The sequence below is a fragment of the Balaenoptera borealis genome (assembly GCF_965194805.1).
Source record: "Balaenoptera borealis genome assembly, chromosome: 11".
NCBI lineage: Eukaryota > Metazoa > Chordata > Mammalia > Artiodactyla > Balaenopteridae > Balaenoptera > Balaenoptera borealis.
The window spans coordinates 89260194-89281915 of record NC_138868.1 but is presented as its reverse complement, the minus strand read 5'-3'; the positions used below and the strand labels follow the sequence as shown (position 1 = coordinate 89281915).

At 43.9% G+C, this 21722-nt stretch overlaps 1 protein-coding gene and 1 pseudogene across 7 annotated transcripts in view; both read left to right on the top strand.

The window, feature by feature from the left end:
- DIXDC1 (DIX domain containing 1) overlaps positions 1-21722 on the top strand; it is a 74717-nt gene that overhangs the window by 8315 nt on the left and 44680 nt on the right. Inside the window, exon 1 of one of the 6 annotated variants that reach the window (XM_082343502.1) lies at positions 433-1760. The exons of 4 other annotated variants lie outside the window; for them this stretch is intronic. In XM_082343502.1, coding sequence (XP_082199628.1) covers positions 1701-1760 — 60 coding nt within the window. In that variant the 5' untranslated portion in view covers positions 433-1700. Of the gene's footprint in view, positions 1-432; positions 1761-21722 lie in introns of those variants that run through there. One more of the 6 variants, XM_082343507.1, reaches the window with a different exon arrangement.
- On the top strand, positions 1951-21722 carry LOC309606483 (NADH dehydrogenase [ubiquinone] 1 alpha subcomplex subunit 1 pseudogene; annotated as a pseudogene). The gene has a single exon. The product of its transcript is annotated as an NADH dehydrogenase [ubiquinone] 1 alpha subcomplex subunit 1 pseudogene (transcript).

Below are 21722 nucleotides of genomic sequence, written 5' to 3'. Positions count from 1 at the left end.
TCTTGGAAGTTTCACAGTTCTCTTTAAAAGGGGCCTTGTTGCATTAACATGGGTTAGTGACTCAACTGAGGGTGTTACACCATGAACTGTGGTGACCGCGAGGGGAGTTCTCAGCAACCAAATTCCCCACCTAGAGGATGAAGGACAGTGGTCTTCTGACTTGTGGGCTGTTTGGGTTCAGTCTGAGTTGGTGTCATGGATTTTCCCCAGCCTTAGCCAGAATTGAACCCACAGCATTCAACCAGCAGCAGCCACTTAACACCTCGGCTGACTTCTGCTTCCTCTTTGCTGTGGTCAGAGGGAGGTGTGTCTTTTCTCTTTGTGTTTAGCAGCTTTCGACGTTCAGGCAGATGTGGCTAGCTCTAGCTGCTTCGGATAAGGATTTTCTTCTTTTCTAGTGACCTGAGGAGGAGGAGATCAATTAGGTTGAACAAGAGCCATGACTGACTTTTCTTGCTAAGGTACTAATGGGATTTGGGGAGGGAATCTGGGCCTTTTGCAAAATCACCAGTGTAGAGTCCTAGCTCCTCAAATAGCCTCTGTCACTGCCCAGCTGTGTCCTTGGGCGAGGCCTGACCTTCTGCGCTCCTTAACACTGTGTAAACCCTTCTGCCCATCTGGGATCACGAGGTGGAACATAATATGGGTGTTCTTTCAGCTTCCAGTTTTCCTATAGAGACAAGAGTGTGCACTGAGAGAAAAGATGATTAGTATTTTTAAAAATAAATGTGACTGGAGTAACTAAAAACAGGGGAATGGCTCTCTGTGTCACTTGAGGAAGCTTTTACCTAACCCTTTCAAAAGTACCAGGACATTTTGCAGTTCAACCCATTTTCATTAAAACCCATTTAATTAACTTAAAACTCATTTAAAGTATGGGTTTTACATTTTAGCAGTCATTTGAAAAAGAAAGACAGGTTTTTTGGTAAAACCTTGTTCATCCTTGGTTCACCCTTGATGTTTCTGTTGTGATCCTGTGATTGGTTTAGCACTAGTTTATTAAATGTACCCTAATACCATCAATAACTAAAGCTCTCTCTATCCTCTTTTTGTGCCTTTCCCTTCTGTTTCCTCTTCTTTAGCCTAACTTCACTGTCCAGGCCCCATGTGGAAAAAGGTTGCTGTTTTCAGCTAGTCTGGGGGAAAAAAAAAATCCTGTGATTCACTCCCCTTCCTACCCACCTTGTGGTGGGGCACTTGAGGCCTTAAGTCATCGGAACTTGTGTGCGTTTGTATGTGTGCGTGTATGTATGTGTGCGTGTGTGTGTGTGAGTGCGCGCGCGCAGCACATGCACATGCACACGCCGGCAGGCCAGCCTGGTGTGTGTGTGTGTGTGCGCAGCGTACGCACACACGCCCACCCCCCGGCCCGGTGTGTGAGTGTGCGTGTGTGTGCGCGCCGCGGGGCTCTCCTTGACGCACGCCGGGCAGGGGGCCCCCAGCCAGCGCCCCTCCGCTGGGTGCGCGCCCAGCAGTTTCTATAGGAACCGCGACAGCGCCCGGGCCCCTCCTGCGGAGCCCGGGTGCGAGCATGCCCAGTGGAAGCCGCTAGTTTGGCCCGGGTCTAGGTTTCCAGTAAGTGGCATGCGGGACTCCGGAGACATCCCAATGAGCTGAGCCGAGAGTCTTTGTGTGCACAGGGAGAAGGAGGCGGTGGCCGCCGGGCCCGCAGACCCCGCCCCGGGGGCCCGGCAGGAACAATGCTAGCCTGCCTAACCCGGGGGAACTTACTGGACGTCCTGCAGGAGGGCTTCAATGAGGTAACTGTCTGCTCCTCGCACTCCCCAGCTCCCCTGCCCTAGCGCCTCCCGCCTAACCTCTGGGAGGGGTCCTCTTCTGCCCCCATCCTCACCGGGACCCCAGAACAATCCCCCCACAGAGCCCTAAGGAGGCTAAGGTGGTGGGTACGGTACAGACGAGCCTGGTGAAATCAAAAGGGCCGACCTCTTCCAGCTGAGCTGGGCGATGACCTTGCCTGGTAGCTTGCCTGAGCCCAGAAGACAGGACCACAAATTCAGAGGTCATCTCCTTCCAAAAGAAGTGGTCTCCTCCCTCCCTGGGCTTTGCCCTAAGGAAATCCCCAGGGAAGCCTGTGAATATATGGCAAAGGTGCTCATTCTGTTTCCGGAGCTAAGTGGGTGGGCCAAGGGAGGGGTGGGGTGGCATTGCATTGGTAGAAAGTTTGAGAGGGGGCAGGGTGAGTAGGTGGTCCACAGGAAGTGCCCTCTTCATGTTCACATCTCTTTCTAAATCTAGGGTAGTACATTTCTCCACAACCACGGGTATGATTGGCAGAGAGGACCTAGGAGGAGAGAGAGGTTTCTGGGCCCAATTCAGGGGAGCGGTGTTTGTTCCTTTCTGTGTGAGAGTGGGAAACTGGGGCCTCAATCTGACAGGCAGTATGGGCTAGGGCTGGCGGGGAGTCTTTTTCTCTTCACTGTTTTCTCTCAGAATTTTGTTATTTATTCCATTTTCTTCTCTTGTGACCCCGGACATTCTGCTTTAGGACCTTTACCCCTTGCGATTTGCTCCATATGTCTTCCATTGCTTCTGAACCCCACCCCTTGGGTTGCCTTATCCCAGCATCCAGGGAGACCCCTACGAGGAGAGCTGGACTGTTAGTTGTGTCTTTCTTCTTTTCTCCCTCCTTTTCTTTCTGCCTCTCCCTCTCTTCCCTTTATGTCGATCTTTCTTAAGTTTAAGGCTTTTTAAAGTCTGTTTTTTGTTAAGCAATTAACATATGAATACATTCCCTTCTTAAATATGAACATTGCAGGCCAGACCGAGTGCCTTGGCCACCCCTGCCATCCTGGCCTTTTCCCCGGAGGTAACCATTCTCATGAATTTGTGTATAAGCTTTTCTTTCTACATCTGCACTACAGACTCTTTCCTTAATTCCTGTTTTTAATTAAGAAGCTCTGCAGCCTGACCTGCCTCAGATCCTTCCCCAGTCCTGGCCCCTGTGCCCCAGCCTTTTTCCTGACACAGAGAGGAAAACTGCACAAATGCTGTCCCAACCTAACCAACTGAGACAGAATTTTCCTTTGGCTGAGGGGTGTCACAGCCTTCGCTGAAGGGTGGAGCTTGCGTCCCATCTGCACTGTGCGGGTCCTCATCTTTGCATCATTCCCCTTTGAACACATGGAAGGGGATTGTTAACAAAGAGCTATAGTCTGAGAGCTGAAACACAGACGAGCCAGGAAGCCACCTTTTTGAGTGCTTCCAGTATTCTTTTTTCACTCTCTGCCTTTGGGCCTCCCCTGGTCTTGAGCCTCATAGAAGCTCCTTAGGCCATCTTATGGTCTCCCATTTTTGTCAGTCAGTCCCCAGGGATCAGGTTCCACTGTCTTATTAGGAAGAGGAAACCCACACAGAGTGAGTCCTAGTCTTTGCCTTTTGCTCATTTCACCTCCAAACCTTTCAGCTGAAGAGCCAGGTAAACCAAGAGGTAGACTGTCTTTTTCTTTTTCACGCTTTGGTGCTTCCATAAATGTCTCCTGAAATGTACCCAATTCTTATAAAATATAAGGGTCAAGGAGAGTGGGAGAGTTTTCTTTTTGTGGTGGTAATAGAGTCTTCATAAAAACAACAGACAACTTTATAATTAATTCATCTTTAGAATAATGCAGTAATGCCTCTCTTCCCTCTCTGACACTTGATTTTTCTACCCATCTTGTAAACTTCCCTCCATCCCCTCCACGGGCTAATGTACAGTGCACTCCCTTCTCTTAGTAGATTTGAACTCTGAGAGCCAATAGGTACTTTCTGTTTCTCTGAGAAATTGACATCATCTAAATAATAGTAATATGTTTAATCTCAATGATTCCTTACAGTTTAAATAATTATTTCATATACATAATAAATTATATTAAATAATGCTTTTCTCATATGGGATCACACATAGTGCTACTGAATAATGGTACAGTTGGTCATTTCAGAGTCAGTGGGGCCCTGTTTGACTTATTCCAGCCTCTAGGGTTGCTTAATAGATCCAGTAATGTTCAGTCTCTTTTGTTAGAGTCATGTGATAGGGGTGTAAAGAGGGACTTAAAAGCTAATGTCAGAATACACTTCAATTTCTCTGAGAAACTCTTCCTACTGGGGCTAAGAATACCACGCATGTACCCAGTCATCTCCTGGGAATGAGCCAAGCATATCTGAAGCTGTTCTTTATCACCCAGATGCTTTATAGGTCTATGTGGTTAGGGCTGTGACCTCATTCTCTATGGCAGAGAAAACTGCCACAGGAAATGAAGCTATGGCCCTAATTGGTTAATTATAAGGGAACCCTGCAGCAGTGGAACTCTGCCCTCTGAATCAAGGCTTCCCTCTAGCCACTGTTGGCCTCTGTTCTCAGTCCAATTGCCACTCTGGATGACTATGCACATCAGAATTTTCTTCTACCACCTTCCTTTCTTTCTTCTACCACCTGTCTTCTTCCACCTTCCTGGCCTCCGCACACCTAACAAATTACTCACAGGATTGATCCATGTCAGTGCTGTCAGTGCAATTGCTTTTATTGATATGGCAAATCTGCATTGTGGATTATCCACAGGTTTTGGCTACTGCCTCATTCTGTAGCTCACCCTGGCTGTCATCCCCTTTCTCCTACGTTCTGGGCCTGGCCAGGCTTTCTATCGGTCAGAATTTCCCCATTCTGCCTCTGCCTCAAAGCTATGTATTTGTTTTCTCTGCCTCTTGGTATTGATGTTGTTATATGAATGTTGTCTTTGATTCATGTGCCAGTGTTTTTTCTGGGGGCTGAACTTTCTTTTAGAAAAGACTTTGGTGCTTGTGTTGAAAGGTTTTGACGGACCTGAGACTACAGTATGGTTTGGCCAGTAAGCATTCATTCATTTAGTTATTTAGTTCATTATTGGGCGAGGGGATAGATAAAATAATTGAAAAACACCTGGTCCCTGCTTCCAATGAATTTATAGGGAGAGAGATTTATAGTTGTACAGAAAAAAACATATAGGATGCTTAATGTACTGTCATAAAGGAGGTAGTGTTTTTGGGAGATCAAAGAGATATATATCTTCCAGTTAATGATATCATGAAAAGCACCAAATATTTACCAACCTACCTGATCACTGAGGCCAGACTTTTTTTCCTGCTCATTTGGTAAACATGCATGCAAACACTCAGTCGCTAGACAGTCACTGAATTACTGTGCTTACCAGGCACTGTGCCAAGCTCTGGAAATAGAAGGCAAATAACATAGAATCTGTGCCCAAGTGGCGCTCGCAGGCCAGTGAAAATAGAGCACATGTCCAGAGTGGAAACTTGGGAAAATTCTGACAATACAGAAATCTTGCTTGTCAGGCAGAGCCAGCTTGTGCCTGGCTACAGTGTAATGGAAGTTGTGGGAATGATTTATTAAAATGTTGGTTGACAGGAAATCAGTTCTCTGAGCCTTAACCTTCTAAACAGATGCCTTGGAAGACTTTCCCTACAATTTTCCCTCCAACTAGAAAAACAGAGATTTAAATCCCACATTGAGAGTCATCTGCCTGGCAGGCCCTGAGAAATACAGGAAGGGCCTTTTTGTGGTATCCTGCCCGTAAGGGGGACACAGAATGAGTGAGGAAGGGGGTTGGCAGTTGGAGCAGCTGCAGGGCACATGTCTCCTAGGCGCCTCATGCCTTCCATGGAGGAGGATTTGCAGCATGGGCCAACTGGAGGCTCTCAGTCATCTCCACAATGAATTCCTCTGTGATTTACTATAGAAATTAAAGGCCTGTTAAATCTTCGGTGTAGCAGAGCGCCACACCCCCTAGCCTTCCTTTTTCTATCCTGACTGATTTCCGCTCTCCTCACCCAGGCTCCTTGGCTTTGTTCCCACAGGAGTCAATGGCCGCTCAACAGGCGCTCCCTGGCATCAAGCTGTCAGGCAGTTTTATGTTCCCTGTGGTGAGTGATGGCCTGGCCAGGCATGTGGGTCGGTGATAGGCTGCTGTTTGCCAGGTGCCACTCCCCCAGGCAGTTCACAGAGGCTGGGGAGCCCTGGAGGTGCTTCAGCCGCCTTGACTGGCCTTGTCGTCTAGGCTGTGCGCACCACAGATTCCAACTAACGTTTTCCTGAGTGTATGTCCTCATTTGTTATCTCCAAACCAGGCCCCCTTTGAGTGGTCATGGACATAACCTTCAGTGGTGAGGTATGGTAAGGGGGTAGGGAACCAATCCGAAAGGCCCTAACGGTGGGCTCCATGCTCTGTTTCTATAAGGGACACTCGTAGACCATACAGTGATACTTCATTCATTCATTCACATGCATTTACTGAGCACTTACCTTGTAACATGTACTCATGAAGGAACAGGGTGTTTGTTGAACTCATAGTTAATGGAAATTTTAAAATAAGGTTAGGAGATGGTATCTTTTCAGATATCATCATATCATTATTCTTTGACCCCTGGGCTGAACAGGAATACAAAGAGCTCTGCCCATACAGGGAAGAAGACATTTAATGATATTTTTTACTTACTAACTTTATTTTTAAGTGATTACCCACCAGGTTCAATGAATAGCTTTTCCTGGTTCAGTAAAGAAAGGCCTGAAAGAGTTAATAGAAAAGAAATACAATATTGCATTCTTTTACTGGGAGAATTTAGGCCAGTAATAACTCAAGGTTTCCAAACCTCCTGCCTTCGTCTCAGTTTCTCAGCAACGGCTCCACCCCCCATCTCATCTTCTGCAGCTGGAGGGTCTCAGAGTTCTAAACAGGTATCTGGTTTCACTGTAGAACTGATTTCCTTCCTGAGCCATTCAGGTCTCCTCCTGAACTCTCTCTCCAGCGCACCACAAGAGCCCGCTGCTTTTCGTGTTTGTCTTTCTTGCTTGCCAGCAGGGAGCCATAAAGCCAACTCCTTGGATGCTTCCTCCACTGGGAACACTAGGTATCACGGACTTCCCTGGTGACACCCAGTTAGTGCTTTTGCAACTCTAACGGCACAAGTCCCCTGCAGGAATTCTCTTTGACCTAGAGGCTTAGAGTAGATAGAGAGCAGAGGCTGGGTTTACAGACTTGTTTGGAAGGAAGTTCAGGTCCCAAAGAAAAACAGAAAGAAAGTTACATTTGGTGACAAGAAAGCTTTCTTGCACAAAGGAAGAATGTGGACAGAATTGTCTATTGTGGAAGAGTTTTATCTCGTATGCTTGTAGGGTTTTGGAGTGACCTGGAGGAAGCCGATGGAGATACCTCCAGCCGCTCCCTGGTATTACCACTGCTCTCACAACTTTAGCGGTCCAGTCTCATCAACCCCAAATCCTGCTCACACAGTTCTGACTATTGCTATGTCTACTTTTCCTCCCCCTGAGGCCTCACTCAGATTGTCATAAAAACTCTGTCTTTCTTGACTTCTGGATTACACAGGCATCCTTCTAGCTTCCCCAGAACAAATTAGAGATGTTAATCCTGGACTGAGATTAGTTCTGTGCTGCCACTGACATTGTCTGTTTGATTGTCTTGTTTCCTTTATTAGTTTGGTTGTAAAGTGCCAAGAACCCATCTTGAAATGGCAGAGATAGAAAGTGGAATTTACTGACTCATGGAATCCAAGGAAAGGCTGAAAAACTAAACCATGGAAAGGGCAAGGATTGGGCAGTGTGCCAGAAACAATGAAAATCAAGAGCTCAAAACGCTGGCAGGATCTCTCCCTCTGCTCTCTGTCTCTTATCTCTGGTCCTTTCTGTGGGTAGCTCTGTTCCTTCTCACTACAAATGACTTTTCTCTCAGGTGGGCAACATGGCTTATGGCAGCATTCAACTTTTATATCTTACAACTTTGTCAGAGACAGAGAAGACTGATTCTATTCCTATATGCCAGATCAAAAAATTCCAGGGATTGGCTGTATTTGACCAATCAACTCAGCTAGACCAGTCACCTGTGGCCAGTAGATGGGGTTACATGATACCAGCTGGTCCTGGGGCTCACCACTGCATTTGCAGAGGGGGCATGTTTCTAGAGAAGGGAATTATTGTGAGCTGGGCAGCTACCCCAAGAGCTGTGAGCTACAACACCCCCAGGGGCCTGATTTGAACCTGATTGTGGTCCTACTGTGCTTCTCCAGCTGCTGTTGGAAACAGAGCAAGAACTAGGGGCATGTTCAAGATATATTTCATAATAACCAAGATACTTTCATATTTTGGAACCTGTTGCATCTTGTCTTCACTGAATAATAGACTTACAAAATGACAGTGCTAGAAGGAAACAAAATGCAGTGCTTTTTTCCCAGCTGCTGAAAGAAGCCCTAAGGAGTTATTTCAGATGTCTGGGGGTCTGGGTGGGGGGTGGGTGGAGGTAGAGAAAAAGAAAGTAAGTGAACTGACCTGTGGATTCCCACCCCAGCCCTAACAGAGAAGCTCTGCTTTTCCCTATTCTACATGTCTGGATTTCATAGAAGTTATAATTTGAAAAAAGATTATGAAGCAAAAAGGAGGAAGAGGAAAATAAAAATAAAACTACTAGTCCAACACCCCAGAGTGTAACAGCCTCTTACAAAAAGCACGTGTTATTTCATCTGCTGCAGGAGCAGCTGTAGTCAATTGTAAAACCTAACAGCAGAGCTACTCAGGGCCTGGGCTTGCACCCCAGGCCTCTTTTAAGATAAACATCTTTGTGGGGGAAGGAAAGTGGGTGGTGTGGTTGATCCTCATAAGTGTCTACTTTGTCCTTCAAATCAATTTTTTTCAGAGCCAGCAGCAGGCATTTATAGCAAGAACTAGGTCTTGCCTGCCCCCTGGGTGAGAAGTACAGGAATCTTCAAGTCAAAGAGGAGACAAACTGATGCTTGGTTTAGTGGTTGGCTCCCAAGTTAGATTTAAAGCGAGAGGCCGAGACCTGAAGTCAATGTGACCCTTAACCTGTGGACAAGAATAGTCCCACTCAGGGGTGAACCTCTGATCTCGTTGTTAGATGCCACTTAACAGATCAACATGCAGACATAGTAGTGACATGACAAAGGCCTTTCTTCAACTAAAATTGTTTATCAGTGATTGCACTGAAGACATGCTTATCAGTTTTTAAAATCACATGACTCTGGGCAGAGTAGTAAATACCCTCAGGATTTAACCATCTACCATTCTCCTGGAGTGACTTCAGGATCCATGATGAAGACAGTCCAGCCTTGCAATTCCTTGACCGTCCCCACTGCAATGATTGTCCCCCTCTGTGCCACTTCACTAAGGCCACATACTGAGGCCACATCCTGCATCTTATTCCACAGAATTGCCCTACCCCTGAAATCGTGAACTCTGAAACTCCACTCGGTGCTCAAAGCCCCAATTTCCACACTCCTCCATTCCCATGAAACTTATTTTCAGTCACGTCACGTTCTCTTCTCGTTACTCTTCTCCATCTTCTCAGTTTATCAGCTTTCCTTTAGTATCTTCTCCCAGGTGCAGATTCCACGATCAATCCCTTCAAATACACTCTCACCACCATCCTCACTCCCTTTGCCTTGGCGATCGCTGCCTCTCCTCTGACCATTTCTGGTCCTACATTAGCCTATTTCTGGTTTCCTCCACTCAGGGCCCAGGCCTCCTGAGCACTTCTAGAGGAAACACAGAACCTTGCGGATTGATTCAATTCCAAAATTATGATTTCCAGCCCCAGCTGAGTCCTTGGTGCTCCCAGGAAATCTTCAGCTCTTTCCAGCTTCCCACAGGGTCCCTTTCCTGAAGCCTCTGTCACTCTCCCTGTCCCTTTCACTCTCAACAGATAGACCTGCCTACTTTATAATGGATAGAGGGGCAGTTGGATTTGAGCTCCTTCAGCTGCCGTCGTCCCCACCTCCCCATCTCCCCACAGAGGTACCTACTCCTGCCTCTCATCATCATCAGAGGAAGCGGCCCTCTTCCCTCCTCATTCATGCTCCTCCCCTTGTATCTGTTTCTCCTTCACTAACCCCTCATCTCAGCCTGCAAATGTCCTCTCATCCTAAAAAACCCTCATTCCTTCCCACCTTCCTCTCCAGCAAATACCCTCTCTCCTCCTCTCACCATTTCTGTTTTCCTCCATACTGAGGTCTTCTCAGTTCACTGCCATCTGACTTTTCACCCCACCGTGCATGCTATCAGTTCTCAAAAAGGTCACCAAAGCTTCTTAAATGTAAATGAAATGGGTTTTCCAGTCCTCAGCCTGACTTTTCTATAGCATTTGACCTTCTTGACCACCCTTCTTAACATTCTCTGGTCCTGGATTCCCACATAACACTTTCTCTTGATTCTTCGCCTGTCCCTCTGATTGCATGTTCTAAAATAAATTTTTTTTTTTGGCCACGCTGAGTGGCTTGCAGGATCTCAGTTCCTCAACCAGGGACTGAACCCGATCCCCTGCAGTGAAAGCCCAGAATCGTAACCACTAGGCCACCAGGGGGCTCCCTAAAAGATTTATTTATTTATTTATTTATTTATTTATTTATTTATTTTTGGCTGTGCTGGGTCTTCGTTTCTGTACGAGGGCTTTCTCTAGTTGTGGCGAGTGGGGGCCACTCTTCATCGCGGTGTGCGGGCCTCTCACTATCGTGGCCTCTTTTATTGCGGAGCACAGGCTCCAAACGCGCAGGCTCAGTAGTTGTGGCTCACGGGCCCAGTTGCTCCGCGGCATGTGGGATCTTCCCAGACCAGGGCTCGAACCCGTGTCCCCTGCATTGGCAGGCAGATTCTCAACCACTGCGCCACCAGGGAAGCCCAAAAGAATTTTTTTTGCTGCTCACTTCACTTGTCCCTTTGATGTTGATATTCCCCAGCCTCTGACCTGAGCGCTCCTTCCTTTTCTCTCATTGTATGCTTTCTTTGCTATAGTAGAAATAATACATTCTTTGGAGTAAGATGGAGTGGGTTCAGATTCCATTTTCACCACTTATCAGCACTATGATCTTGAGCAAGGTTTCCCATATGAAAAATGGGGCTAATAAAATCGATTTTAATGACTGGATATGATGATTAAAGGAGATAATGCATACAAAGTGCTTCATTCAGTGGCTGACAGGGATGGGCACTCAGTGCATTTTCATTCTCCTCTTTCCCTGAGTGCCCTCTCTCCCCACTCCCTTTCCTGCCAAATAACTTCTTATGGTTCACCTTACTTTTGGGGGTGTTGTAGATCCCAGGATTTAGAGTCAGCACTGGGTTGAGATTCTTGTTCTGCCACTTACCAGCCCTGTGACCCTGGGCTTGTTGCTCTGAACCTTGGTTTCCACATCTGTAATATGGTAATAGTTGTTCCACATCTCTAATCAATGTGAAGGGGGGGATAAATATTTACATATTTGACCCTTGAACAACACGGGGGTTAGGGGCGCCAACCCTCCACACAGTGGGAAAACTGCGTATAACTTATAGTCAGCCCTTTGGAGGCCCACAGTCCCTCCACATCTGCATTAACTAGCCGCAGACATTATAGTACTGTCGTATTTACTCTTGAAAAAAACCTGTGTAGGGAATTCCCTGGCAGTCCAGTGGTTGAGACTCTGCGCTTTTGCTGCTGAGGACCCAACTTCGATCCCTGGTTGGGGAACTGGGATCCCACAAGCCGCGCAGCACAGCCAAAAAAAACAAAAAACAAAAATCATTGTAAATCAATTATACTGCAATAAAAAATAAATAAATAAAAAGCTTTAAAAAAAAGAAAAAAGTCTGTTTATAATTGGATGCACACTGTTCAAACCCATGTTGTTCAAGGGTCAACTGTATAAATATATGTGCACACACATATATACACACACACATATATTTATATGAAAAGATGTTGGTTTAGTGCCTAGCACAGTACCTGGCATGTAGTAAGTGCTCAGTAGATGGTGTTATTATCCCATTTGCACCTATGGCTATGCTTGCCACACACAGATGCTCTCACACATCTCTCTCCCACCCCACACCCATCTCTTATGCTCTAGACCTGTATTTTGCCAGCTGGCTGCGGAACATCTCTACCCTGATGTTTTGCAAATGGCTCAGACTCTTGTTCAAACTGAACTGTTTACTTTTCCCCAATACCTGCTCTTCATGTATTCTCTGTCTCGATTAAAGCATCACCATCCATTCAGGTGTGACTTTTTGGACTCTCTCTTTTCGTCACTGCCTACCTCCTGTCAGTCATCTCTGACTTAAATTCTGTAATTTGTCCTTTTCTAACGGTACTGCTTCAGTTTAGGCCTTCACCTTCTCTCACTTGAATTATTGCCTGGATGCTGCTCTTTCTGTCCCATGTTCTGCTGTGTCCAGAGTGACCTTTCTAAGGTACACGTCTCACCGTTTCACTCTCCTGTTCCCAAACTCCATGCTTTCCTGTTGAAGCTCTTTAGGCTTTAAGTCTAAGTTCTGGTAGGTCCTGTGCTGACCTATTTCTCCATCATCATTGCCTGCCAGTTACAGCTCTGCCCACACACTGATTTGTTAACTGGCTATTCCTCCAAGATACCATATGCCTTCAGGCTCTTCCTTTCTTTTTCTTTTGTTTCCTTTTTTTTTTTTTTTTTATTACCTCTCACTAGGATACCCTTCTACTCTTCTCCAATTGGCAAATATCCTTAAAGAACCAGACAAATGTCTTCTTTCCTCTTGATCTTTCCCTGATAGCCTCATCCTTCCATCCTGTTGCTCCTTCTGTGCATAGATAGCGTTTTTTAACACTTCTCCATTGTTGCAGTAATCATTTTGTATTACAGTTATTTATATGCCTGTAATCAGTGGGCCTGGCACAGTGCCTGGCAATGTTGGTTGATTTGAATAAATGAACACATGAAATGACAGGGTCTGGAAGGATCTTGTGAGATGGGATCTAACCAGTTGAAATTTGTTAAAGGTAAATATGCGTCAAGAAGACCAGTTATACAAGAATGGAAATAGAGGAGACTGGCTTCACAGCAGAATGTGTTAAAAATTTTTAGGGGTTTGGTTGATAGCACTGAGTCAACTATGTGAGGTGGTAACAAAAAAAAGAAGGAGAAAAAGAGGAGGAGGAAGAAGGGGAAGAGAAGGAGAAAAGAATGTGAAATATCTTGTCTGATTTTATAGCCAGAGTATTGTGTTTGGTTCTAGATATTATGGTTTTAGAGGGATTTAGACCAGAATAGCCGTAATTCTTGAAACCATTTGTAAAAACAGACAAGATGATGGAGAAGAAAATAAACATGATGAAGAAGAAAAAAGGAGAAAGCACAAATATACAAAATAAGAAATGACGGTGGAGAAGTAATCCTTGAAACAGAAAAAAACGGTAACAGTCTTTGCAGGTCTGTACAAATAAATTTTAAAACTTTGGTGAAATTGATAATTTCTGAGGGAAAATCTGATTACTAAAATTGATAGAAATGGATTGTTTAAACAGACCAATTTCTGTAGATGAATTAGAGAACCTTAATAAGGAACTATTCCTCAAAAAAAGTACCAGGCAGAGATTATTTCACAGGGGAATTCTACCAAACCTCCACTCGTCAGACAGTCCCAGTGCTCTACAGATAATGTCAGAGGATTGAAAATAAGGAGAAACTTTCTGCTTCATTTTATGAATATATCTACATGGTAGTGCAAAAAAGAAAACTACAGACTAATGTTACTTGTGAATACCCATGAAAAAGTACAACAAATATAGTACTAATATAGCACTAGTAAATATTTTATTAGCGAACAAAATTCAACACCACACTAAAAATGTAATTATTATGATCAGGTAGGATTAACTCCAGGAATGCAAGGTAGGTTCATTATTAGGAAATCCACATATACCATATTAGATCTCAGGAAAAATAGTCATAGAATTATCTCCATAAATACTGACAAAACTTTCATCAAAATTTAACATCCGTTCCTTATAAAACCACTCAAGAAAATAAGACTTGCTTGGTAACGGCATAGAGATGTGGTTCGAGATTCACTCTGGGATCGCCATCATGGCCATGTGCTTGTTCATCCTGCGAAAGGCCACTGTGCGCATCCACAGGTTCACTAACAGGCTCAAGGAAAAAATGGTTGCCCATTATTCGTGTCAGTGGAACTTGATGGAAAGAGATAGGTGCATCTCTGGAGTTAATCGTTACTATGTGTTAAAGGGTTTGGAGAACATTGATTAAGGAAGCATTTTCCTGATGGATGAAAAATAACTCAGTTATGCTCGTCTACCCCTGCTAGAAGGTTATGCAGTGTATTGTGTAGCATACACTGTATTTTATAGTGTGTGATAAAAATAAAACAAAAAAGTAGGGACTTCCCTGGTGGCGCAGTGATTAAGAATCCGCCTGCCAATGCAGGGGACGTGAGTTCCAGCCCCGGTCTGGGAAGATCCCACGTGCCGCGGAGCAACTAAGCCTGTGCGCCACAACTACGGGGCCTGCGCCCTAGAGCCCGCGAGCCACAACTACTGAGGCCACATGCCACAACTACTGAAGCCCATGCACCTAGAGCCCGTGCTCCGCAACAAGAAGCTAGAAGCTCATGCACCACAAAGAGAACCTTGCACACCACAATGAAGAGGAGCCCCCGCTCGCAGCAACTAGAGAAAGCCCACGTGCAGCAACAAAGACCCAACGCAGCCAAAAATAAATAAACAAACAAAACCCCAAAAAAGTCGAAAAAAAAAAAGAAAAGAATACTTGATGGATTCTTTCTTAACATGATAAAAAAATATATATATATATATATATATATATACCTTATTCCTAAAAACCAGTCACTTTCTAAATTGGGAAACACTACAAGTATTTTCTCTAAGCCCAAAAACAGGGAAGGATGCCCACTATCTCCACTACTGGTCAACATTGTACCAGGGGTATTTAGAAATTGATTAAAGGCACAAGGCTTAGTAAAGAAGTAAAACTATTTCTTTTTGTAGATGATGTGACAGTAATCCTGGAAATCATTGAGAATTATTGATAAAACTCAAACAATAGAAGATAAGGTAACAGGGTATAAAATTAACCTACAGCTTTCACATACACAAAGAGTAACCAATTACAGAAGGTAACGGTAGAGAAAACCACATTTATAATCACAATAAAGAAGAATTGAATACTTAGAAATGAACTTAACAGGAAATGTATAAAACCAACAAGAGGAAAACTTTAAGACACTCCTGAAAGTGTTGAACAAATGGAAAGACACCCCCTATTCTTGAATAGGGTGATTCAACATCATAAATGTAACAGTTCTGCCTATGTCAGTTTATAAATTTAATATAATCCCAATAAAAATTCTGACAGGCTTTATGGAAGTTCGTATGGAGAAATAAATTTGCAAGAATAGGCAAGAAAACATTAAAAAGAGAAAAATTTCAGGGGGGAGGGACTAGTTGTACCACATATTAAAATATACTATAAAGCCTCTACAAATAAAACATTTTGGTACTAGTGCATGGATAAACAAATATACAAGTGATATAGAATACAAAATCCAGAAATAGACTCAAACTATGGAAATTTAGTATATGATAAAGGTGACATCTCAAATCCCTGGGGTAAAGAGTGACTTTTTAGTCAATGGTGCTGGAACAACTGGGTAGCCATTTGAAAAAAGATAAATTGTATCTATATCTCATATCATACACAAGAATAAACTCCAAATGGATCAGGGATCTAAATGTAAACAATTTTGAAACCGTATGAGAACTAGAAAAAAGCAGAGGTGAATTCTTCTTTCACCTCAGTGTAGGGAAAGGCTTTCTGACCATGACTCAAAATTCAGAGGCGGTAAAATAAAATATCAGTAAATTTGATTATATAAAAATGAAAACCTTTTCATGGCCAAAAAACTACCATAAACCAAGTGAAAAGATGACTGACAAACTGGGAAATCTCTGCAACATATGTCAAAGACAAAAGGGTAACATTCCTAATATATAAAGAACTCTTAAAAATGGAGGCACAAAGGACCAAAAACTTTGATAGAAAAATGGGAAAGAGATGTGAACAGACAATTCATGTAGATATAAAAAAGATATAAAAGATAAGAATATAAAATGAATTCTTAAACCTACCAAAGGAGGTTCAAACTCATAACTAAAGAAATAAAGATTAAAACAGCACTGAGATACACACTATCTATCACACTGGCAAAAATTTAAAAGTATGACAACATGTTCTGTTGGCAAGGCTGTGGGAAAATGCACTCTCATGCATTGCTGTTGGGAATGCAAATGGATACAACGCTTTTGGCAGGGATTTTGGCAATATCTAATAAAGTTATCTACGTAATGTGCTTTTTTACCTAGCAATCTTCTTTGAATCTACCCTGAAAATAGACCTCCATCAACATGAAAGTACGCATGCATAAGGTTACTCATTGCTGCAGTGTTTCTAATTGCAAAATATTAGAAAAAACCTGAATGCCCATATGTAGAAGAGTGGTTGAATAAATTATGATATAGCCACATAATGGAGTACTATGTAGCTGTAAAATAAGGAAGATCTCTAGACCATTATGGGGTGATTTCCAGAATATATTAAGTGAATATTAATTGAAGTGAAGTGAAAAGTGCAGATGTAAAAAGAATATCAATACTATGCTGTTTTTCACATAAGAAGGAAAGGGAAATAAGAAAATATACGTCTCTTTTTTTTTCCAGATAACATAGGATGAATCCGATTGGTTACCTGCAGGGGAGGATAGGAATGGGGTGGAAAGAATGGAGAAAAGGGAATGGAGTAGAAAGAATGATGGAGGAGTGATACTTCTGAATATATGTTTTTATATAGCTCTGACTTTTAGAGTCATGGTAATCTTTCTCCTACCCCAAAAATAAAAAATTAAAATCCACCAAAACGTGAGGAGAATCCAAAATGGACTGTAAATTGTAAGAAATGTACCTAACCATATTGCACTAACATAACCACACTGAAGGTGGTGGAAAGAAAAGAACTAACCTAAGTCACTTTGGAAACAGTATTTTGAGTGTACACTGTAAGGCCAAAGACAAAAAGAGCTATATACAGATATTATGTTCTGGTTAATAAATTTGTTTTTCACAAGGTATGGATTAGCGAGTCAAACTATTTGATGTGTTTTCTAGGACTGTGGAAATGTTAGTAAATATATTGTGAATAGAGTCAGATTTCTCACTGTGGGAGAAAGGAGTTACGTATAAGGAAAAGGGAAAAGAGAGATGAACCCTGTGGTGTTGGGCTGGAGGCGGGATCAGGGTAATTCATGGTATGTCTCTCCATCTGTCTGTCAAGATAAGTAGATACAGATATGTGTGTATGTGTGTATACATGCACATATTTCCTACTCTACTACCGAGAGGGCCCAGAATGTCACCCAAGTAGAATGAGTACACCTCATGCCCAAAGTTTGGATTCTAAAAACTATTCTCCAATAAAAGGAGCCAGAATTGTTTTCTTTTGAGAAATAGCTGATTACAGAGCTGGGGCAGAGAAAATACAACATGAGGGGACTCTTTTAAAAATACAGGTTCTAATTCATTAGGGCTGGGGCACTGTTTGAGAGTCTGCATTTCCATTTTATTTATTTATTTTTTAGAAATTGGGGACCCAATTCAAGGGTCCCGCTATTCTTTTTTTAAATTTTATTTATTTATTTATTTATTGGCTGCGTTGGGTCTTCGTTGCTGCGCGAGGTCTTTCTCTAGTTGTGGCGAGCGGGGGCCACTCTTCGTTGCGGTGCGCGGGTTTCTCATTGTCCTGGCTTCTCTTGTTGCGGAGCACGGGCTCTAGGCATGCAGGCTTCAGTAGCTGTGGCATGTGGGCTCAGTAGTTGTGGCTTGTGGGCTCTAGAGCGCAGGCTCAGTAGTTGTGGCGCACGGGCTTAGTTGCTCCACGGCATGTGGGATCTTCCCAGACAAGGGCTCGAACCCGTGTCTCCTGCATTAGCAGGCGGATTCTTAACCACTGTGCCACCAGGGAAGCCCTCCATTTTATTTTTATTTTTATTTTTTAATTTATTTTTGGCTGTATTGGGACTTCGTTGCTGCACGTGGGCTTTCTCTAGTTGCAGTGAGCGGGGGCTACTCTTCATTGCGATGCGTGGGCTTCTCATTGTGGTGGCTTCTCTTGCTGCGGAGCACGGACTCTGGGCGCATGGGCTTCAGTAGTTGTGGCATGTGGGCTCAGTAGTTGTGGCTCACTGGTTTAGTTGCTCCATGGCATGTGGGATCTTTCTGGACCAGGGCTCGAACCCGTGTCCCCTGCATTGGCAGGCGGATTCTTAACCACTGTGCCACCAGGGAAGCCCTTATTTTATTTTATTTTATTCTATTCTATTTGAAGTATAGTTGTTTTGAAGTATAGTTGATTTACAATGTTTTACGGGAGTGCATTTCTGACAGGCTCCTGGGTGATACTGATGCTGCTGGTCCGAGGAGCACACTTTGATTAGTAGACAACTACTTACTGTAGATTATTACTCAAGAGACTCAAACATTGGATGTTGTGGGAGAAGTGACTTCCATTCTAAGAGTTTTGGTGGGGTCATTTAAACCTCCGGGATGCATTAATTTAGGGGGCAGTGTGGTAGAGTGTAGAGTGGAAGGAGCACTGGCTTGGGAGTCAGGCTGAATTTCATATGGTTTACAATCTGGGTGGCCTTGAACAATTTATTTCACCTTTTTTGAGCCTCAGTTTCCAGTTAGCAAAATAGATACCGTAAAATATCCCTAGCAGATTAGCATTAGAGAAAATGTGTTTAAGGACCTAGCATAGCTCTTGACACAGAGTAGGTGTTCAGAAAAGTGGTGACAATTATTATGCTGTAGAATCCTCTTTATTGGAAGACCAGAGCTGTGATTAATGTGCATGAACATTACTGTTTGGAACCTCAAAGTAGTTTTGCATCAGAGACAACTTACTTTAATTCATTGGCCAAAAGAAGGCTATGGTTACTTAAGTAAAATCATCTTGGCCTGATGAAAAATACTTGTTCTTGTCTGCCCTTGCATAATTAACTTTTACAATCATTTTAAGTCTTGGCCTGATGAAATGTGACAAATGATTCACTGATTCAAACAGATATTTGTTGAGCACCTTGTTACTCTGAGTCCAACAATCTTGAACTCTTACAACTTCCTGCATAGAGCGTAGTTCAGACCTGAGCTCCTTTTGAGCTCACTGCCCTCTCTCCCTCCTCTCCTCCTTCAGGAACCCCTCCACCGCCGAGCACGGGCTTCAGGTCGGGCTAATACTCTCTTAGCACCTTGTACACCCCTGTCATAGTGCTTGTCTCTACCAGCCTGCAAGCTTCTCTTCCTCTCCCTCTCTTCTCGTTTTCTTCCTGCAAACTTCTTGAAGGCATGATGCTCTTTGTAGCCCCATAGCAGAACAGTGCCTGAACTCAACTTGTTGAACTGATTGCTTGACACAGGACGTCCTCAAGGAGATCAGAGTCTGAGGTCTGTGGGAGGGTCAGGGAAGGCTTCCTGGAAAAGGTGATGCTTGAGCTGAGATTTAAGAGGAGATGGCAAGCAGGGGGAGGTAGCGTGGCTGGAAAACATGGCGTGTTTGGGGCACTGCACATGGTTTGGATGAACTGAAACATGGAGGGCAAAAGTGGGGGAGGGGGGTGAGTGAAGCTGGAGAAGAGGTAAGGGCCAGCACATGACAGACTTAAATGCAGCTGAAGAGACTGGGTTTTATCTTGAGGATAATGAGAAGCCAGTGAAGGATTTTAAGCAGGAATGTGTGGAGGGTGGGTCGAGGGTGAGATGTGATACAGAGAGTTGTACGTAAGCCTGGTAACCTGACCCAGCTGTTACCCATAATGCCTTTCTGGCCCGGAGCAGAGTGGTTTGCTATGGAAGTGCCCTTTGCCTGGCCTGCCTCACACAGTGTTTTGGCTGTACAGTGGGAGCAGACCTGGACAGGAGTCTGGCCCATGTTAAGGCAGAAGGTGCAGCCACCTCTATTCTGCAGAGTGAGTTGAATAGCAAGAGGCCCTTGGTGAATGCTTGGACCACCTTTACTGGGTTTCCTTACCAGGTCTGCCAGGTCCTAGCTATGGGGACATTAGAGAAGTTGCACCTCATCCATAGAATGGAGATGATACCGACCCTTCAGTGCTTTTGTGAGAACTGAATTAGATAATGATAATGAAAATAATAATGACCATTTAGTAAGCATCAACTGTGGGGCAGGCTGTGTTCCAGGTACATTACTAACTCATTAAAACATATATAGGGGCTTCCCTGGTGGCGCAGTGGTTAAGAATCCACTTGCCAGTGCAGGGGGCACGGGTTCGAGCCCTGGTCTGGGATGATCCCACATGCCACGGAGCAACTAAGCCCGTGCGCCACAACTACTGAGCCTGTGCTGTAGAGCCAGCGAGCCACGACTACTGAGCCCGCGTGCTGCAACTACTGAAGCCCGAGCACCTAGAGCCCGTGCTCTGCAACAGGAGAAGCCACTGCAATGAGAGGCCCGCGCCCACCGCAACCAGAGAAAGCCCACGTGCAGCAATGAAGACTCAATGCAGCCAAAAATAAAATAAATAAATAAGTAAATTTATTTTTAAAAACATATATAAAACATCAGAAATAGTGTTTAGTTCATGGTAGGTACTCAGTAAATATCAGATTCCTCCCCCCACCTCCTGCTGCTCATTGCACTTCCTATAGTTTGTCAGTAGCTGATAGATTATTGCCTTAGCACTACCTTCCAAAGGACTTTATTTATTCCCGCAAATCGACATAGAGAAAGAAAATAGTGAAGATTTCATTTAAGCCCAGGAAGCAGCCAGTGAGTAATTTCCAACATCATTTCATTAAGGAAGTACTTGGGGCTTGGAAATCAACTGTACTTTAACCAAATTATAGTTTAATACTGTTAGCCTTTGACCTTAATTTTTAGGTTCAGGGTCTTGGGCTTCTACAGAAATCAGACAGAACTGCTGCCTGTACTAAGACATTGTTCATGTGCTATTTTGATATTTAGTGCCCATCTTCAGACCAGATAATCAGAATAAACACCTGAATGCAAGCTGTGTTTAAAATGGAATATGTAAGGTTGTCTAAGCGTTGGGATGAGTTATGTGTCCTACCTGAGTCTGACGGGTTTCTGATGGTACTGGGCCATAGCTTTGTCTGAAAATAAATGAAAGCTCCCTCCATCCACAACCCCAGTCTTCAGGAACACTGCTCGTCATAGCCTTTCTTTTTCTTTCTTTGTGCAGGTTTCAGGTAACTAGATCCTCTTTGACAATATAAAGCATGGATTAAAACTAACTCCGTAGCAATCCCAGGATTATAGGCTCAGGAGAATAAACCTTGGATTGGGTTCAGTTAAGTCTCATTGTAAAGAAAGCAGCTATGGGAGAGGCATTTCTGAGCTTGGTTTCTGTTGATTCCTGGTTCCCCAAGATCAATTCTTAGGAGTGTCACAGTTCATTGTGCATACGGGACATGAGTGATTGTTCCTGAGAAGCATCATGGGTGCTGGCAGCAGTGGTTACACTTGAAAACTGACTGTGGTTCTGGCCCAGCCTTTATCCCTGGTCAACAGAGCAAAACTCAAGGAAAGCAGGAGTCATAGTCACTGAAACACTCATCTGCATACCTGTGTCCACACTGCCGCCCAAGTCAGAGGTTAGCTTATCCCTGGAGACTAGCATAGATCTAGAGAATTTTAGAATATACTCCATGTCTGACCTTCTTTCTTTCTTTCCTTAAAAGCTTCTCCTCCTCCCTATGGATATAGATTGCCCGATCTCAAATGCTGCCTTAAAGGGTGCAGGGTAGAGGATAAGAGTAATATGCAACTTCTCCCTTATTTCCACCTTTCAT